This window comes from Monodon monoceros, unplaced genomic scaffold (genome assembly GCF_005190385.1).
Source record: "Monodon monoceros isolate NGI ecotype Baffin Bay Population unplaced genomic scaffold, NGI_Narwhal_1 Super_Scaffold_18, whole genome shotgun sequence".
In the NCBI taxonomy this organism is placed as follows: Eukaryota; Metazoa; Chordata; class Mammalia; order Artiodactyla; family Monodontidae; genus Monodon; species Monodon monoceros.
The window spans coordinates 143308421-143326757 of NW_021703774.1; the positions used below are offsets into that span (position 1 = coordinate 143308421).

The following is an 18337-nucleotide window of genomic DNA, read 5'->3' on the forward strand; positions in this document are numbered from 1 at the left end:
TCAGTGCTCTTAAGTTTTTATTGGAGCTGCTTACACAGGCACACTCTGCCTACTACATACCAAAATTCCAGGCCTCCAGGAAAGCAGGTATTCACATTGTTTGTATAGTCTAGACACAGTCAGTCACTCTCATCATTTAGGGAAAGCTTTATCAGTGTAAGAAACAGTTTACAGTTCAAGTTCCCAAATGCTAACCAATGGCCAATCTTGCATGCAGGCTTTTTCAAGGACAGCAGTCTCAGGCCTTGTTAAATCTTTTCTGCACGCTACTCTTTCTTAACATTCCCCCCTTTCAAGGTTACCAGTATGCACATATGCTTGAACCAGCCCTGTACTCTAGATATTCTAAGATAAGAAAAGACACACTGCAAAAATGCAGAATGACAACTCACTCACTTGGAAGCTTAAAAAAGAAAAAAGACCTGAGTCATACACCATAAGTAGATAATTTTTAGAAAAAGTGATTTTCACCTAACGCTTGTGGACTCAACTATTACATACAAACATCAAATATTATGTTAGATAGCTGTTGCAGGGAGCAGTGAATGGGGGGAAAGTTTTGTAAGAAACGAACCTTGCTGTCAAGAAGTATATAATCTAGTGATAGATGGGATCCTCTACCAAGATTCCCAGCAAATATTTACAAATGTTAACCCTATGAGAAAAAAGAAAATAGACATGTTCATGGAGAGGACTTTGAAAGCAATCTTCATAACCCTTACAGTAAAACAATTATTCAGAATTTTAGAGATTGTGTTAAAAACAATAAGAATATCAGAACACTCAAAACCGATTCATTTTGCAAATGTTTACAGAGAACCCACTACATGCTATGCTTTGTGCTATGCTCTGCAGTCCAGGTGTAAAGAGAAACACGTGCTCAAAGACTATCAGATGAGAGAAAATTTACACAATAATCATATCATCTAATATTTCCTAGAGTTTCCAAGCATTGTTCTAAGAACTTTCCATATAAAAATTCATTTAATACTTAAGACAAAAAGAGATAACTATTTTAGATAATTTTTATTCCCATTTTACAAAAGGGAAAGCATTACAGAGAACTTAAGTAATTTGTACAAAGCAAGCATCTTCTAATGGTGGCAACTAGTTTAAGCACTCTATCTTCATTCACATTCTTGGAGTCTACCCTCTATATATAGTAATAAAGGTTATATAAGGTTTAATTGTGGTACATATAAAGTTTAACAACTGTTCAAGATGAGGGAGTCACAGAAGACTTCACAATGGAGGGAATCATTGAACTGGATCTTAAAAGATGCACAGAAGTTGACTGAACAATCTAAGCAAAAGGAACAATATATGCAATTCCACATAAGGTTCCAAGAGTCATATCAAGTACTTTGATTTCCCATTTGAAAACAGAATTTGTTAAATGAAAAGTTTACAGAATAACTGCTATTTGCTACTATATATTATTTTTTAAAAGAACTTATATTTTTACATACACAAACTTAAAATTAAGGTACAGTAAATGCTATATTTACATGTATTTTAATGAACCAGAGCACTGTAGAATGACGGAATTTCTGAACTACAAGAGATGGTTTCTGGGATGAAGACACTCTCAAAAACAGGTTTATGAAAAAAAAAGAATTAGCAGTGCTTTGAATAAAACTGCAACATGATTTAACATAATTCATAGTCAAAACTATGTATAAATAAGCTCAATGTTTAAAATATTTGCAAGATGTACAGGATATCATCCATTTGCCCCTCCAGATCATTCACTGTACCCCAAATGCAGGCTCATTATGAACTATGTCAACAGGTTCCCTTGCCCTCTTCTGTCCAGATGGGTTCAGCCAATAGGTAGCACCAGCAAGAGGTCAGAGAAAGAACTGAGGGTAAGGGAAAGAGTGGAGGAGATGCATTCTCCTGGGTTGGTCACTGCAGGGTTGTGTTAGGCAGGCTGCATCACACTACCACAAGTCATGCCAACTGTCAGGTCACTTTCTATACATAGCCTCCTCTGTCTCCAAGTTCCAAGGATCACTTCTTCCCCTCACCCTTTCAGGCCTAGGGTTGGTAACAGCACCAGGTTATTATTAAGGAGAAGGTACTATGTACATGTTGCCATTTCACTACATCCTGCCTATATCTCTTTATTATAATATCATAATTTGTCTGTTCTTTTTCCAGCCAAAACCATTTTATGTGGAATAAAATTAAATGTATTTTCAACTTATTTGCATACTCTAAAGACGAGAAAGTCTTTTTAACTCAAAGAAATTTTTATGTAATCAAAACCAAGTAAAACTTTCCCTATATGTAATCCTGATCAAAATCTTCAATACCTGAGCAGCTGAGAAAATTGAGTATCAGTAAGTCCAGCAAAAAAGTGCAATTCAAATCACCCAACTTGCTAAAGACGTGCCTCTCCACTTACTTACAAGTCTTGAAATAGACCTCAGAGTCAGACCTGGTTTTGAATCCGTACTCTAACATTCACCCACTATCCTACAGCAAAGTACTTAACTTTATTTTGTTCATCGTTGTATTCTGAGCACCCAGTACAGTGGTGATACATAGTGGGTACTTCATAAATATTTGTGGAATGAATGCACAAATTCATTCTGCAGACCTGAATTTCCTCACCTGTAAAAGAGGATAATTATGTCTACCTCACAAAAAGAAAATTTATGTTCCTGAGAAATAAAGAAGAATATATGTAAAAAAAACCTAGGTACAGGGTCTAGTAAACATTAGTTCTCTATCCCAACTCAAATATCTCCAGGATTTCTATTTTGTTTACATGATAGAATGTACAAATATCAATACTTTGCAATCTTTCCTCAGCACTGTTAATTACACTTATACATAGCAATATACATTAATGGTCCGATTAAAAGACTTTCTGTAAAAGATTTAAAACAAAAACAAAACAGAACAAAACCTGTAGCTATAACTTTTAACTGGTGATTTAATAACACTTTCTTAATGAAAAACTTGCATAAACATTGTCATGTATGTCATGTATTCTAACCCTCAACAAATTCAATAAGATGTTTTTCAGTAGTCCTAATCAATCAACCAATTTATCTAAAAATTTTTTTAATTTTAAATGCTTTTTTAAAATATGGAAGGGGACTTTTCTGGTGGTCCAGTGGTTAAGACTCTGTGCTTCCAATGCAGGAGCATGGGTTCGATGCCTGGATGGGGAACTAAGATCCTACATGCTGCGTGGTGTGGCCAAAATAAATAAATAATTAATTTAAAAATAAGATAAAATGATGAAAAAAAAATTTTTTAAATATGGAAGGCACTACTTTTAAAATTGTACAACTTACATTCTTTACAAATTATCAAAAAAGATATGATAAAAATGTTTACAAAATTCATCTCTGAATTTGTTCAGGCAAAATAATTAGCCTATTCTTTTGCTTCTCACTTAAGGATGTTCTTGAGAACAAGCAACTAGGCTTCTAATATTCTTTTCAATCTCAAGAAAATCTCCCAACTTTTATTTTAAAATCTCTTATGGGAAAGAAAAAAAAAAAAAAAATCTCTTATGGGGCTTCCCTGGTGGCGTAGTGACTGAGAGTCCGCCTGCCGATGCAGGGGACACGAGTTCGTGCCCCGGTCCGGGAAGATCCCACATGCCGCGGAGCGGCTGGGCCCGTGAGCCATGGCCGCTGAGCCTGCGCATCCGGAGCCTGCGCTCCGCAACGGGAGAGGCCACAACAGTGAGAGGCCCGCGTACCTCAAAAAAAAAAATCTCTTATGAAACATTATTCTCATACCTTTGAAAAAACACTAGGTGGCATTAGAAACACGCTCCTCTTGCAAAAAAGAAGAAACCAAGAGTGGAAAGGAGAGCAATTCTCAAGTCAATAGGCACTGAATGCACTTTTTTAGACCTAAACTCTTATAATTCTTACTAAATTGAACACTTCACTCATTTATACTATTTGATAAAGTGAAAATTCTTCCCTCTTACGGCTTGTGCCTTTTATGTTCTAAGAAACCTTTGCCTCACCCAAAATCACAAAAATTTTCTCCAGTTTTCCTATACATGTTTTATAATTTTAGCTCTTACATTTGGGTAATTATCCATTTCAAGTTAAGTTTTGTATATAGCATGGGGTAAGGATCAAGGTTCATTTTTTTTTCCATGTAAACTGTTCTAGCACCATTTGTTGAAATGACTATTTTTTCCCCATTAAATTACCTTGCATATTTGTCTATTTCTGAACTTTCTATTCTGTTCCAATGATTCGTGTGTCTATCTTTACACCAATATCACAATGTCTTGATTACTGTACCCTTACAGACACTCATAAAATCAGGTGGGGCGATTCCTCCAACTTCGGCCTTTTTCAATATTGTTTTGGTTATTTTAGGCCCTTTGCATTTCAATATAAACTTGAAATCATCTTTTCACTTTCTGAAAAGTCCTGCTTGGGTTTTGATTGGAACTGAATTGAATCTATAGATCAATAGAAGAATTTATATCTTAATGTTATTGAGTCTTCCAATCCATGAACATATCATATTTTCCATATATTTAAGTATTCTTTAATCTCTCTCAGTAATGTTTTGTAGTTTAAAATGTACTGGTCTTGCAAATAATTTTTTTAAATTTATCGTTAATTATTTCATATTTGTAAGCTATTATAAATAGTAATGATTTCTAAATTTCAATTTCATTGTTAGTATAGAGAAATAAAGATGATTTTTGCACATTTTTATAAACAGATTTTGATGTAAAACAGTGATAAGAAAATGAAAACATGAGCCACAGACAGGGAGAAATATTTAGAAAGTGTATATCAAATATATAACTTGTATTCAGAATATACAAAGAACTCTTAAGACTCAATAATAAGAAGACAAACAACCTAAAATTTTTTAAAGGACAGAAGATTTGAACAGGTAATTCACCATAGAATACACACACACACACACACACACACACACACACACACACACACATATACATGTCAAACAAGCACATAAAAAGCAGTTCAACCTCATTAGTCATCAGGGATATGCAAATTAAAACCACAACGAGATATCCCTACACACCCATTAGACCAGCTAAAATTAAAATGATAATACCTAGTACTGAAAAGGATGTGGAACACCTGCTGGTGGAAATACAAAAATGCCAGTTCCTCACTGAGATAAGCATACACTTATCATACATCCCAGGAATCTCATTCCTAGGTATTTATCCAGCAAAAATGAAAGCCTAAGTCCACACAAATACTTGTACACAAACTTTCATAGCAGCTTTCTCCATAATAGGCAAAAACAAAAAACAATCCAAGGGCTTCCCTGGTGGCGCAGTGGTTGAGAGTCCACCTGCTGATGCAGGGGACATGGGTTCGTGCCCCGGTCCGGGAAGATCCCACATGCCGCGGAGCGGCTATGCCTGTGAGCCATGGCCGCTGAGCCTGCATGTCCGGAGCCTGTGCTCCGCGAGGGGAGAGGCCACAGCAGTGAGAGGCCCGTGTACCGCAAAAAAAAAAACAAAAAACAATCCAAATGATCATCAAGTGGTGAATAAACAAAGTCTGACATACCCAGGCCAATGGAACACTTTCAGCAATAAAAAAGGAACTACTGATACTCAAAACAGTGTGGATGAATCTCAAAACCATTATGCTAAGTGAAAGAAGTCAAACACAAAATATTACATACTGTATGATTCCATTTATATGAAATTCTGGAAAAGACAAAAAAAACCACAGTGACATAAAGCAGGTCAATGGTTGCCAAGGGCTGGGACTCGGGAAAGAACAAACTGCAAAGGGATACAAGGGAACATTTTGAAAACTCATCGAATTGCACACTTAAAATGGGTGAACTTTATTCTATGAAAATTATACCTCAATAAACCTAATTAAGAGATAAATATAGATATCTCCAACTTTCACAGTAGAAAAGGCAAAAAGTTACAGCTGCAGAAAGGTAAGCCTGAAAGGGGAAGTTGCTGAGTTTGGAATCTCTGTAACATAGAAGTAGGCAAAACAAATATCCATGGTGTTTCTCTTTGAACTCATATATCAAAATTAAAAAATAATCATAAGAGTTAAAAAGTATGGGAAAAGGTTGTAAGTAGTATCTTGGATTCTTAATTCCTTCAAAGGCATACCCCAAATATGTCACTTCGAAAAAGTTCTGAAATATTACTATGTTAAAAGTACAATAATAGGGAATTCCCTGGCAGTCCAGTGGTTAGGATTCCATGCTTCCACTGCAAGAGGCACAGGCTCAATCCCTGGTTGGGGAACTAAGATCCCACATGCTGCACAGCACAGCCAAAAAAAGAAAAATCCCCACACAATAATACTCAAAGCCACAATGAGATACCACTTAATACCCACTAGGATAGCTATAATTTAAAAAAAACAAAAAACAACAACAACAAAAACAGAAAATAAAATGTATTGGCGGGGCTTCCCTGGTGGTACAGTGGTTAAGAATCCACCTGCCAATGTAGAGGACACCGGTTCAAGCCCTGCTCCAGGAAGATCCCACATGCCACAGAGCAACTAAGCCCATGAGACACAACTACTGAGCCTGCGCTCTAGGGCCCACAAGCCACAACTACTGAAGCCCACGAGCCACAACTAATGAAGCCCGCGCACCTAGAGTCAGTTCTCCACAAGAGAAGCCACCGCAATGAGACGCCCAGGCACCACAACGAAGAGTAGCCCCTGCTCACCACAACTAAAGAAAGCCTGCACACAGCAACGAAGACCAAATGCAGCCGTTAATTAATTAATTAATTAATTTTAAAAAATAAAAAAAATAAAATGTTTTGGCAAATATATAGAAAAAATGGAACCCTTACACACTGTAGATAGGGATGCCAAATGATGCATCCATTGTGGAAAACAGCTTATTGGTTCCTCAAAAAAATAAACAATTACCATACGACTCAGCAATTCTACTCCCAGGAAGGAAGGTATATACTCCAAAGAACTGAAACCAGGAACTCAAAGAAATACTTGAACATGAATGCTCACAGTAACATTATTCACAATAACCAAAAGGTGGAAACAACCCAAATGTCCATCAACTGATGAATGGATAAACACAGTGTGGTATATCCATTCGATGGGATCATATTCAGCCATAAAAAGGAACAAAGTACTGATACATGCTACAATATGGATAAACCTCAAAAACATGCTAAATAAAAGAAGCCAGACACAGACCACATACCGTGTGATTCCATTCATAAGAAATATCCAAAATAGGTAATCCATGGAGACAGAATACAGATTGGTAGTTACCAGGCCTGGGATGAAGTTAAAATGGACAGTGAATACTTAATGGATAAAGGTTTTCCTTTTACAGTGATGAAAATGTCTTGGAACTTGACTTTAATTCAAATTTCAATCCAGTTTTGAGCTTTGGGCTTTTCAAAGGTTACTTTTCTCTCTGTTAAACCTCATTTTGCTGGTTCTTCTTGAACCATCATTTCTATTTGTAAGGCTCTGACTGAATTTAACATTCAACATGTCATCAGCATGGGATACTGATGCATATGTGATAAGCAATTTCTTCAGTGTCTTTATCCAAGATATTGATTAAAATGAATTAAGACAAGGATAGAGGTCTGTGTGACATCATTTCAGGCTGGTACTGACACATTAAATCAACCTTTTTTTTTTTTTTTTTTTTTTTTTTTTTTGCGGTACGCGGGCCTCTCACTGTTGTGGCCTCTCCCGTTGCAGAGCACAGGCTCCGGACGCGCAGGCTCAGCGGCCATGGCTCACGGGCCCAGCCGCTCCGCGGCATGTGGGATCTTCCCAGACCGGGGCACGAACCTGTGTCCCCTGCATCGGCAGGCGGACTCTCAACCACTGCGCCACCAGGGAAGCCCAAATCAACCTTCTTTTGTGGACATTATACTTCAAACAAGTATTAATCCAACCAGCTATAACATTAGTGAAGGTATTCCAAAAGTGCTTTACTCCTTCAGTAAGTAATTATACATTGCCTACTATGTAGGAGATACAATGCTACATGTCAACTAGGAACATGATGATGGAAAGAGCCATTCCTTGTAAATGATCAGTCCTATAAAGGCATCATTCCTGTGAAGGCCATGTCTGCCAATAAAGTAAAGAAAGAACCCCAAAAGTATATTTGGAGAATTAGTCAAACACTATCAATTAAAAGATTCTTGGGATTTACAGCCCTCCTATTAAAATGTCAATATTTGGTACAATTCACTGGTTAGGTCAACCTAACCAGTGAATTGTACCAAATTACTTGAATCCAACAGACTGATTTCAGAGAAAAAGCATCCAAGCCTAATCTTTCCATCTGTGGTCTCTGTCTCTAATGCCTCATTCCCAATTTGCTAATGTCAATGAAAACTCATCCACTCAATAATTACTTGTTACTATATTTTATAATAATTGTTATAGGAAGCTATGGAAAGATTTTAAACATTACGGCTGGATAAATATTAACCAAATGAAAATTTTAGAAGATAAAACTAAAAGAAAAAAGTAAGAATAGACATATCAGATTTGTGGTTTTGAAAGAATAGACTTTAGAGTGGAGAGTGGTTGGAAAGGAAGAATGAATACAGGGTTAACAGTAACGAGGCCCCAACAATGATCCAAGAGACTGCAAATGTGGCTTAAACTGGGCCACATCTCTCGTGAAAAAAAGTAGAACCACTCAGAGATGTTGGGAGCTAGGACTTGATGGGTGATTGGATGGGGATAGAGTAAGGGCAGAGGAGGAGTCAAAACAGACTTCTAGGTCTCTAGCTTTCTACTACTGGGGCGGGGAGTGGGGTGGGTCATGGTGCTATTTAACAAGACAGGGAACAACCGAAGAATCGGTTTAGGGGAACAGAGAGGAAGAATAAACAGATGGAGCGAGTCACAGACAAAGATCAAAGTTGCAGATACTACTTGACATATTCATGAGAAAGCAAAGAAGGAACTAACCTTATTTTAAAGATTATATACATACAATCTTATATATGTATTTTAAGATATACATGTAAATATCTTATATATATCATATATTATAATTTATATCATAAAAGGATATGTATATATGTTGCAGGAAGGGGGACCCCTTCCACAGCCCGAGAGTGGGCTCTTGTCTAACACTTGGAAATGAATTGTCTGAGGAGACACATGTGCTGACAAAGCAAGAGACTTTATTGGGAAGGGGTGCCCGGGCGGAGAGCAGCAGGATAAGGGAACCCAGGAGAACTGCTCTGCCACAGAGCTCACAGTCTCAGGTTTTATAGCAATGGGGTTAGCTTCCAGTTGTCCCTGGCCAATCATCTTGCTTGGCTCCTATTTGGTCTGACTCAGGGTCCTTCTGGTGGCTTGCACATCTCTCAGCCAAGATGGATCCAAGTGTGAGGGTTTCTGGGAGGCTGGCAGCACATATCGTCTCCTCCCTCCTCCTTTTGGCCCTTCCCGAATTCTTCCGGGTTAGTTTTACAAGACATACTATGGGCTGGCGTGTCCTCCCTCCTTTAGGCCCCTCCCAAATTCTCCTGGTTAGTTTTTGGGTGGCAGCACCTAGTTCTTTATCAGAACCTCCTGTTGTGAGACAATTCACACAAGCGGTTATCATTGTGCCTGGCCAAGGTGGGCGGTTTGGGTCAGCAGTTCCCTAAGATATATGTATGTACATATATCTTAAGATTAATAATTAATCTTGGACAAGATGTCACCTAAGTTTTTCCCTATCCCTAGTAACATACAATATAGTAGTATGATTGTATGATCCTTTTTATACATGCTCTGGAAACCACTAATTGGAATCATTGTCACTATATATATGGGGAAGATGGGCCTTCAGAGAAATCTTCTCAATAGATACTAGAAAACAAGGGAGAAGAAAAAAGTCTCCTCATAAACACAATCACGTAGATGTCATCAAAATGAAAGTATTTGCTACATTAAGGCTTTTGGCTATCCATTCTCCAGAGTCTGGTCAAATCTAACCTCCTGCAAATTATCTCCCCAATAATTATACACAGCACAATTCTTGTCTCCTTAGTTCCTTTTAAGTCATAATTAACATTCTATTAAGTGTTGTTATGTTACTTTTAAATTGTTTTTTGTTGTTATTATGTGAATCTTTTTGACCCAAAAATTCTCTGGAGGCTGGGTCTATGGACTATATAGGGCCATAACTCTATTAACAACAAGAATATGTTACAGGACAGATTTTTCAGAAATGCCACAGCCAGAAGCTGGGGTGGCATCGAGGTATATTCAGTGTAAAGTAAGTCAAAGCAGGAAAAGTATTCGATACTACCAAATGTGCCACCAAACATAAAATACCCAACTGGAAATCCTTGAGTAGGAGAATGGAAAAGGAGGAACTAGCTGAGGTTACTATAAGTAAGCAAATAGCTCAGGAAAGAAAGGCACAGGAGGAAACAAAAGGCAGATCCCTGGGAGGAAAGAAGTAATGGGATTCAGGTCTAAAGAAGTAATGATTTTACAAATCCGTATATAAAAAAGATAAATAACCCAATTTTTTAAATGGGCAGAGTCTGAATAGACATTTCTTCAAAGAAGACATACAAAGGGCCAATAATCACATGAAAAGATGATCAATGTCATTAGTCATTAGGAAAACACAAACCAAAACCACAGATACCACTTCAGACCCCTAGGATGGCTAAAACAAGACAAATAATAGCAAATGTTGATGACAATGTGAAGAAACCAAAAACCTCATACACTGCAGTTTATCAAACACTGCTACATTTAAACAATTACCATATGACCCAGCAATTCCACTCACAAGAAAAATGAAAACTGTCCATGTGAAAATTGTAAACAAATGTTCATAGCAGCATTATTCATAATAGTCTAAAGGAAGAAACAACCCAAATGTCCATCCACTGACAAACAGATAGACAAAACATGGCATATCCATACAATGGAATATTATTCAGGAGTAAAAAGGAATGACATACTAATACATGCTACACAATGGATGGACCTTGAAAACATCGTCCTAAGTGAAAGAAGCTAGTTACAAAAGGTCACATAGTATAAGGCTCAATTTATATGAAATGTACAGTACAGGTAAATCTATGGAGGCAGGAAGTATATTAATGGTTACATAAGGCTAAGGAGATGTGAAAATATGAAGGTGATAGCTAAAGGGTATAGGAATTCTTTCTGAAATGATGAAAATGTTCTAAAATTGACTCCAGTGATGGCTGCATGTATCTATGAATATACTAAAAATCACTGAATTGTACGGTTTAAATGAGTGAATTTTATCATATGTGAATTATGTCTCAATAAGCTTTAAAAAAAAATTAATTCAGGAATATTCTACTTCAGTTGGCCTAAGCTAGGAATTCAGCAAACTCGGTCCAAGAATTTCCTCTGCAACAAACCACCTTAAAATGAAACATTCAACTTTACCTTAGTGGCAGTAGTTCTCAAAAGAGTGCATCTAGAAGTAGGTATAATGCTTTAAAGAAAATACAGATGCCTGGGACCACCCCAGACCCACTGGATCAAAATCTCTATGATGGTACATGGATTTTTTTTTTTTTAAGTTCCAGATGTTAAAGAGGGGAGAGATGGGGCTTTAATAGACATGCTGAAAACAAGTAGGGAAATTTGAATATGGTTTTTATATTGAATTGATATTAAACTTCTTGGATCTGACAATACAGGTGACCCTTGAACAATGCAGGGGTTAGAGGTGCTGACATCTCCCAAACCCTCCCCACCCCTCCATGTAGTGGAAAATCCAAGTATAAACTTACAGTTGGCCCTCCCTATCTACAGTTCTGCATCCCAGGATTCAACCAATCATGGATCCTATAGTACTAGCATTTACTATTGGGAAAAATCCACATATAAGTGGGCCCACCCAGTTCAAACCAGTGCTGTTCAAGGGTCCACTATATATTGTGGTTATTTAGGAGACTGTCCTTGATGTTAGGAGAAATACTTAAGAGGGAGGTAGCATAACGTCTGTTACTTGCTTTGAAATCTTCAGGAAAAAAATATATACATACACACAGATTAAACAAAATGTGGCAAAATGTAAAGTTACAACAAAATTGGTCAATCTAAGCAAGCTTAATTGGGTATACACTGTACCATTCTTTCCATTTTTCTGTAGGTTTGATATTTTCAAGATAAAAAGTTGGGGGCTTCCTGGGCGGCACAGTGGTTAAGAATCTGCCTGCCAATGCAGGGGACATGGGTTCGAGCCCTGGTCCGGGAAGATCCCACATGCCGCAGAGCAACTAAGCCCATGCACCACAACTACTGAGCCTGCGTTCTAAAGCCCACGTGCCACAACTACTGAGTCCGCATGCTGCACATACTTAAGCCCGCGCACCTAGAGCCCGTGTTCCACAACAAGAGAAGCCACCGCAATGAGAAGCCCGCGCACCGCAATGAAGAGCAGCCGCTGCTCACAACTAGAGAAAAGCCCACGCGCAGCAACAAAGACCCAACGCAGCCAAAAATAAAATAAATAAATAAATAAATAAGATAAAAAGTTGGGGAAGTTCCACAAATGACCCTGATGGTCCCTGTGGCCTAAAAGTCACAGACTTCTTCCCCTATCCCCACTTCCCAGGATGGACAAATGGACAAAACTTTCTACTCCCTATGTGCCAACCCAAAAGATTTATGGTCCCAAAGAGTAGATAAGATTATTTTAACGGGAACAAGCTTCTGTTATTGTACCCTGCAAATTACCGTGTGCCTTGTCCTACATTTAGAGGGAAGAGTGTGAGATCAGCAGAAAGTTAATGGGTCCCCTAAGTAAAGAGGCAGGGCCACTGAGGGTAAAAGGGTACAAGATGCAATAATAGGCAGAAAACAACCTGCCCAGACTACACAGTGTAACCTCTGTTAGGTCCTGTCTACTATACAAAGTCTAGACAAAGAAAAGTCTCATTCTTTTCACCCAGTATATACTGAACTGCCTACTATGTGCAAAACATGTTCCCTATCTTCATGTACTAAATATGTATACCACAGAGCTGTACACAGAAGCAACACAACTTCACAAGATTTAGAATCATTTCTATAAGAAAGCTCCTTCTCAGGAAATTTATTCATTAAAGTTAGAATCATATTGAGTCTTCTTGACTCTCATTATATAATCAGTACCAGTGACAGCATGAGAGCAATCAGAATACAGTCTATTAAATTCCATTCTTTTCCATTCTTCGCTTTGAGAAATTAAACTAGCCAAACCCTAAAAAGGAAAATAATAGATGCAATAATGACGAATGACAACCAAGAATTTGTTCATGGAGCAAGGGACCATCTGTACTAACACTTACCAAACCAGCAGTCAGAGAAGGCGCAGACTGTCCGAGGGCCTGATTCCTCATTCGAACCAGGTTTGATGCTTCTCCTGAAGACTGCCAAGTCACCTGTCCCACACTGCTATGTACACTGCCAGACAAGGGGAGCAGCTGCTTACCTTCAACAACAAGGTTTGGAAAATTAACAAATTATTAATTAACAAATGAAAAAATACAATGATATCAAGTGGATTACAAGTACATTGATCCAGGGACTTCCCTGGTGGTCCAGTGGTTAAGACTCCACCCTCCCAATTCCGGGGGCCCAGGTTCGATCTCTGGTCAGGGAACTAGATCCCGCATGCTGCAACTAAGACCCAGCACAGCCAAATAAATAAATAAATATATATATATTTTTTAAGTACTTTGATCCAAAACAAAGTGAAGTCCCTCCACATCCATTTTAGAATCTGCAGCCCTCTAAAATTTCCAACTATATTGGTAGTGGTGAGAAATGCCAAGTGGAATACTGAACTGAGTTGATGACTATTTTAAATTCTCTGTAGGGACTTCCCCGGTGGTGCAATGGGTAAGACTCCACGCTTCCAAAGCACAGGGCCCGGGTTCAATCCCTGGCCAGGGAACTCTGCATGCATGCCGCAACTAAGACCTGGCGCAGCCAAAATAAATTAAATAAATATTAAAAAAAATAAATTCTCTGTAATATCCACCATCATGCCAGGGCCCAACCCTGACACCCAACCTAGCAGGCTAGGAGTTTTCTAGTCCCTTCCATCCCACCTAGTTTCTCACCAACTCAATGCAATAAGAGTGGAGCTGACAGCTTTTCCTAGACAAATTTGGCCCTTAGGTTTCCAGAAGACAAACACTGAATATATACTATTCTTGCCAGGCTCCATGTGTTCAGTCCAGGTTGACCAACTGCCTTAATCCCACTGACAGACTACAAGAAAATCACTTATAAAGACTGAGCATCTAGAATTACAATGACTTTCTACCTGAGGTTCAAGTCCCATTTCAACTCCCCTCACACCATTCTCACGTTGCTGCTAGTGATCTAATCAGAACAAACATGGTCACGGCATTCCCTTCTCATGACTCCCTACTGTTTAAAGAATTAAGTCACACTTTTTGCTTGTTTTGTTTTGGTTTTTTGTTTTTGGCGGCGCCACATAGCATGTGGGATCTTAGTTCCCTAACCAGCAATGGAACCTGCGCCCCCTGCAGGGGAAGGGCGGAGTCTTAACCACTGGACCACCAGGGAAGTCCTAAGCCACACTTTTTTTTTTTAATTAATTAATTTATTTATTTATTTTGGCTGAGTTGGGTCTTCATTGCTGTGCGCAGGCTTTCTCTAGTTGCGGCGAGCGGGGGCTACTCATTGCGGTGGCTTCTCTTGTTGTGGAGCACGGGCTCCAGGTGCACGGGCTTCAGTAGTTGTGGCACACAGGTTCAGTACCTGTGGTTCGCGGGCTCCAGAGTGCAGGCTCAGTTGTGGCACACGGGCTTGGTTGCTCCTTGGCATGTGGGATATTCCTGGACCAGGGCTCGAACCTGTGTCCCCTGCACTGGCAGGAGGATTCTTAACCACTGAGCCACCAGCGAAGTCCCCTAAGCCACACTTTTAAAACACTAAAAAACACTAAAAAGATCCTCCGTAAATCCAGATTATCTTCCTGGCCTGATCTCCTTCCACTCTTTACAAACCCATTCACTCATTCAACTTAAATATTCTGCCCTGCATATTCAGCAGGCTTTATCTTGATCATCAATTCACTTGAAAACCCTTCTTTTTCCTGGCAAAATCCTATTTGTCATGGAAATACCCACTTTATAAAGAGGTATGAGCAAAAGGAGGTTTGGGTTTTGTTTTTGCTATAACATATCCTTTTACTGCAAACAAAGTGTGATGCAACTTATTTGCAGGGCAATTTAGCAAAACCTATTATAATTTTGAGTATGCTTGGACCCAGCATTCCACTTATAGGAATGTAAAGAAAAAAAAGTAGACCAGAACATCTCCCTAGCAATGCTCATCATAATAAAATTGTAAATAAGATAAATGATCATTACCAGTTAATTATAATCTTCATGTAATGACATACTGAACCCATTAAAAATAATGAGGCAGCTGAACATGTAGTCAAGAGAAAAATGTTCAACATTTCCTGTTACGTGAAAATAGCAGAAAGGAAGCATATAGGGACTTCCCTGGCGGACCAATGGTTAAGACTTTACGCTTCTACCACAGGGGGCACGGGTTCAATCCCTGGTCAGGGAACTGAGATCCCACATGCCACACAGTGCGGCCAAAATGTAATAAAAATTAAAAATAAAAAGAATTTTTTTAGGGGCTTCCCTGGTGGCGCAGTGGTTGAGAGTCCGCCTGCCTTTGCAGGGCATACGGGTTCATGCCCCGGTCCGGGAGGATCCCACATGCCGCGGAGCGGCTGGGCCCGTGAGCCATGGCCGCTAAGCCTGTGCGTCCGGAGCCTGTGCATCCGGAGCCTGTGCTCTGCAACGGGAGAGGCCACAACAGTGAGAGGCCCGCGTATCGCAAAAAAAATTTTTTTAAAAAGGAAGCATATAGCTTATGATCCCAATGTTCATTTTTAAAATAAAGCTTATATATATTTATATAAGATTTTAAATGTATATTTAAATATAATGGAGTATATATAAATGGTTTGGAGGGAGGGAAAATAGAAGAAAGTAAAGATTAAGAAGGACTCTTCACTTTTGACATGATGCATGTTATTGTACTCAAATTTTTTATAACTGGGATATTTTACATTTTTGATCAGAAATACACAATTAAAAAAAAATCTAGTTATCTTTCAAGTCTGCTCTCAAATGCATGCTTTAATGAGAAGTCTTTCCATAAAATGCTCCACAAAAAATAATAATGGTTCTGTACTCAAAACTTCCACAAGCCCAGAGCAGAGCCTGCCTGGTTTCTTTTCTTCCTTCTGCAAATGTTGCCAAGCTCTCCAGGCGATCTGCCTATAGATGAGGATCTATATAACCTAAAGGAAAGCTAGTTTGTTAACTTTCCCCATCCACATATACAAAGGCTAGTATCACTCTATCTCCCTTCAAAATAAGGGCCTGCTAGGGAAAGAGGCTTATACAACAGCAGAAGAAACCCATTTGGACATCTACTGGTCAGGGCTTGAAGCATACCAAGAACTGCCAAGAATCTGAGGAACACAAACAACTTAAAAACAGAAGGAACAATATGAACAACTGGAGCAACTAGCCCTTTAGTAAACAAGTAACTCAGAAAAAAAGAAAACTTCTTAAAAATTCTAATTATTATTCTTACAATAATTTGAGGATATTTTTAAGAAATATTCCCAGTTAAAGATGGCTGACTGAGCACATACTTGTATTTTTGTCCCCCAGGAAACTCCATTAAATGAGAATAAAGAGGGAATTCGCTGGCAGTCTGGTGGTTAGGACTCAGCACTCTCACTGCCAGGGGCCCAGCTTCAATCCCTGGTCAGGGAACTAAGATCCGGCAAAATGGCCACATGGCGCCACACGGCCAGAAAAAAGAGAGAGAGAATAAAAACAAAATAAATAAACAAATAAAGGCTATCACCAGAGAGAGAAAGAGAGACAGAGACAGACACATAGACACTCTACGAGGGAATGAACAAAATTTGGGGAAAATCTAAAGCATATAGATGAATCATAACCAATGGAACTGGGCAAAGAAAGGCATGAGGTATAATAAGCTTAGTGGAGCTTGTAATTAAATGGGGCATAAGGCTGCCCTGCAAAATCTCAGGTAAGTTCAGTACTCAGTACTTAGATACCTAAGAGGACATAAAGTAAGACATAAGGCTGAAATCAGAGTAACTGAAAATCTATAGACAGAACAGTCAAACACAACCACATTCCCACATTGTACCACCCAGTAGCCAGACAATTACCTCACAGGATAAAAGGGATTTATTAGCATCTCAGAGCATAGCAATGGATTCTGGTTGTTAGGTGCTCAAAAGAAAAAAAGTTGATTCAGAAACAGAAGAAAACTTAAAAAAGAAAATTTTTAATCCAAAAATAAAAAATCTATTTACTCATAGAGAATTAGAAGATAAATACATCCTTAAAAGAAGAGCAGAATGCTATGGGAAAAAAACAAACAAGAAATAGCTCTATGTGATTAAATACATGACTGACAAAATAAAATTTCAATAGAAGAGTGAGAAGAGAAAGCCAAGGGAACAGCCCTGAAAAGGTATAAAAATAAAAAGAAACTGAAAACTGTTTACAGTAGGCCAAGGAATGTAACAGGATTACATCTGCTTCTTCAACTAAAGTCAAATGGATTCTCTTTCTTCCATACTCTATTGATTGCTTAAAACTATGCCACATTTTAATTGCTTCCTATTTGGGCATGATGTCCTTGTATTAATTTTTCCCTTTGAATTTTTTAAGACTTTTCTATGGATGAGGTGGGGAGGCACTATGGGCTTTGGAATGAGTTTTGGAAATAAGAGAAAAAAGAAAATAAAAAGAAGCAAAGTTTGTGAAGTCTACAGAAGTAAGCAGAGAGCACAAATCATATTGAAAGGGAATAACCAGTGATAATGGTCAACCAGGAAATACTCAGCAGGTTCAGGAGGTTAGCATTCAGAGGTGCCATGAGGAAACAGGGAAACAGTAAAGAAAGGAAGACAGCCTTACCCACAAGTGTTCTATATAACACTATTACAACAGAAGAAGGGGTCAAGATGCCAAGTCAGTTGATATACCCTTAAATATTGACAAAACAGTCACACAACTCTGGGGGGTTTTTTGTTTTTTGGCTGCATTGGGTCTTCGTTGCTGCGTGTGGGCTTTCTTTAGTTGCGGCGAGCAGAGGCTACTCTTCGTTGCAGTGCACCGGCTTCTCACTGCGGTGGCTTCTCTTATTGTGGAGCACCAGCTCTAGGCACACGGGCTTCAGTAGTTGTGGCACGCGGGCTCTGTAGTTGTGGTTCGCAGGCTCTAGAGCACAGGCTCAGTAGTTGTGGTACATGGGCTTAGTTGCTCTGCAGC

At 38.7% G+C, this 18337-nt stretch overlaps 1 protein-coding gene across 4 annotated transcripts in view; it reads right to left on the reverse strand.

The window, feature by feature from the left end:
* MAST2 (microtubule associated serine/threonine kinase 2) overlaps window positions 1-18337 on the reverse strand; it is a 192540-nt gene that overhangs the window by 152437 nt on the left and 21766 nt on the right. For all 4 annotated transcript variants that reach the window (XM_029229653.1, XM_029229652.1, XM_029229651.1 and 1 more), the window contains exon 3: window positions 13304-13446. In XM_029229653.1, coding sequence (XP_029085486.1) covers window positions 13304-13446 — 143 coding nt within the window. The remainder of the gene's footprint in view (window positions 1-13303; window positions 13447-18337) is intronic.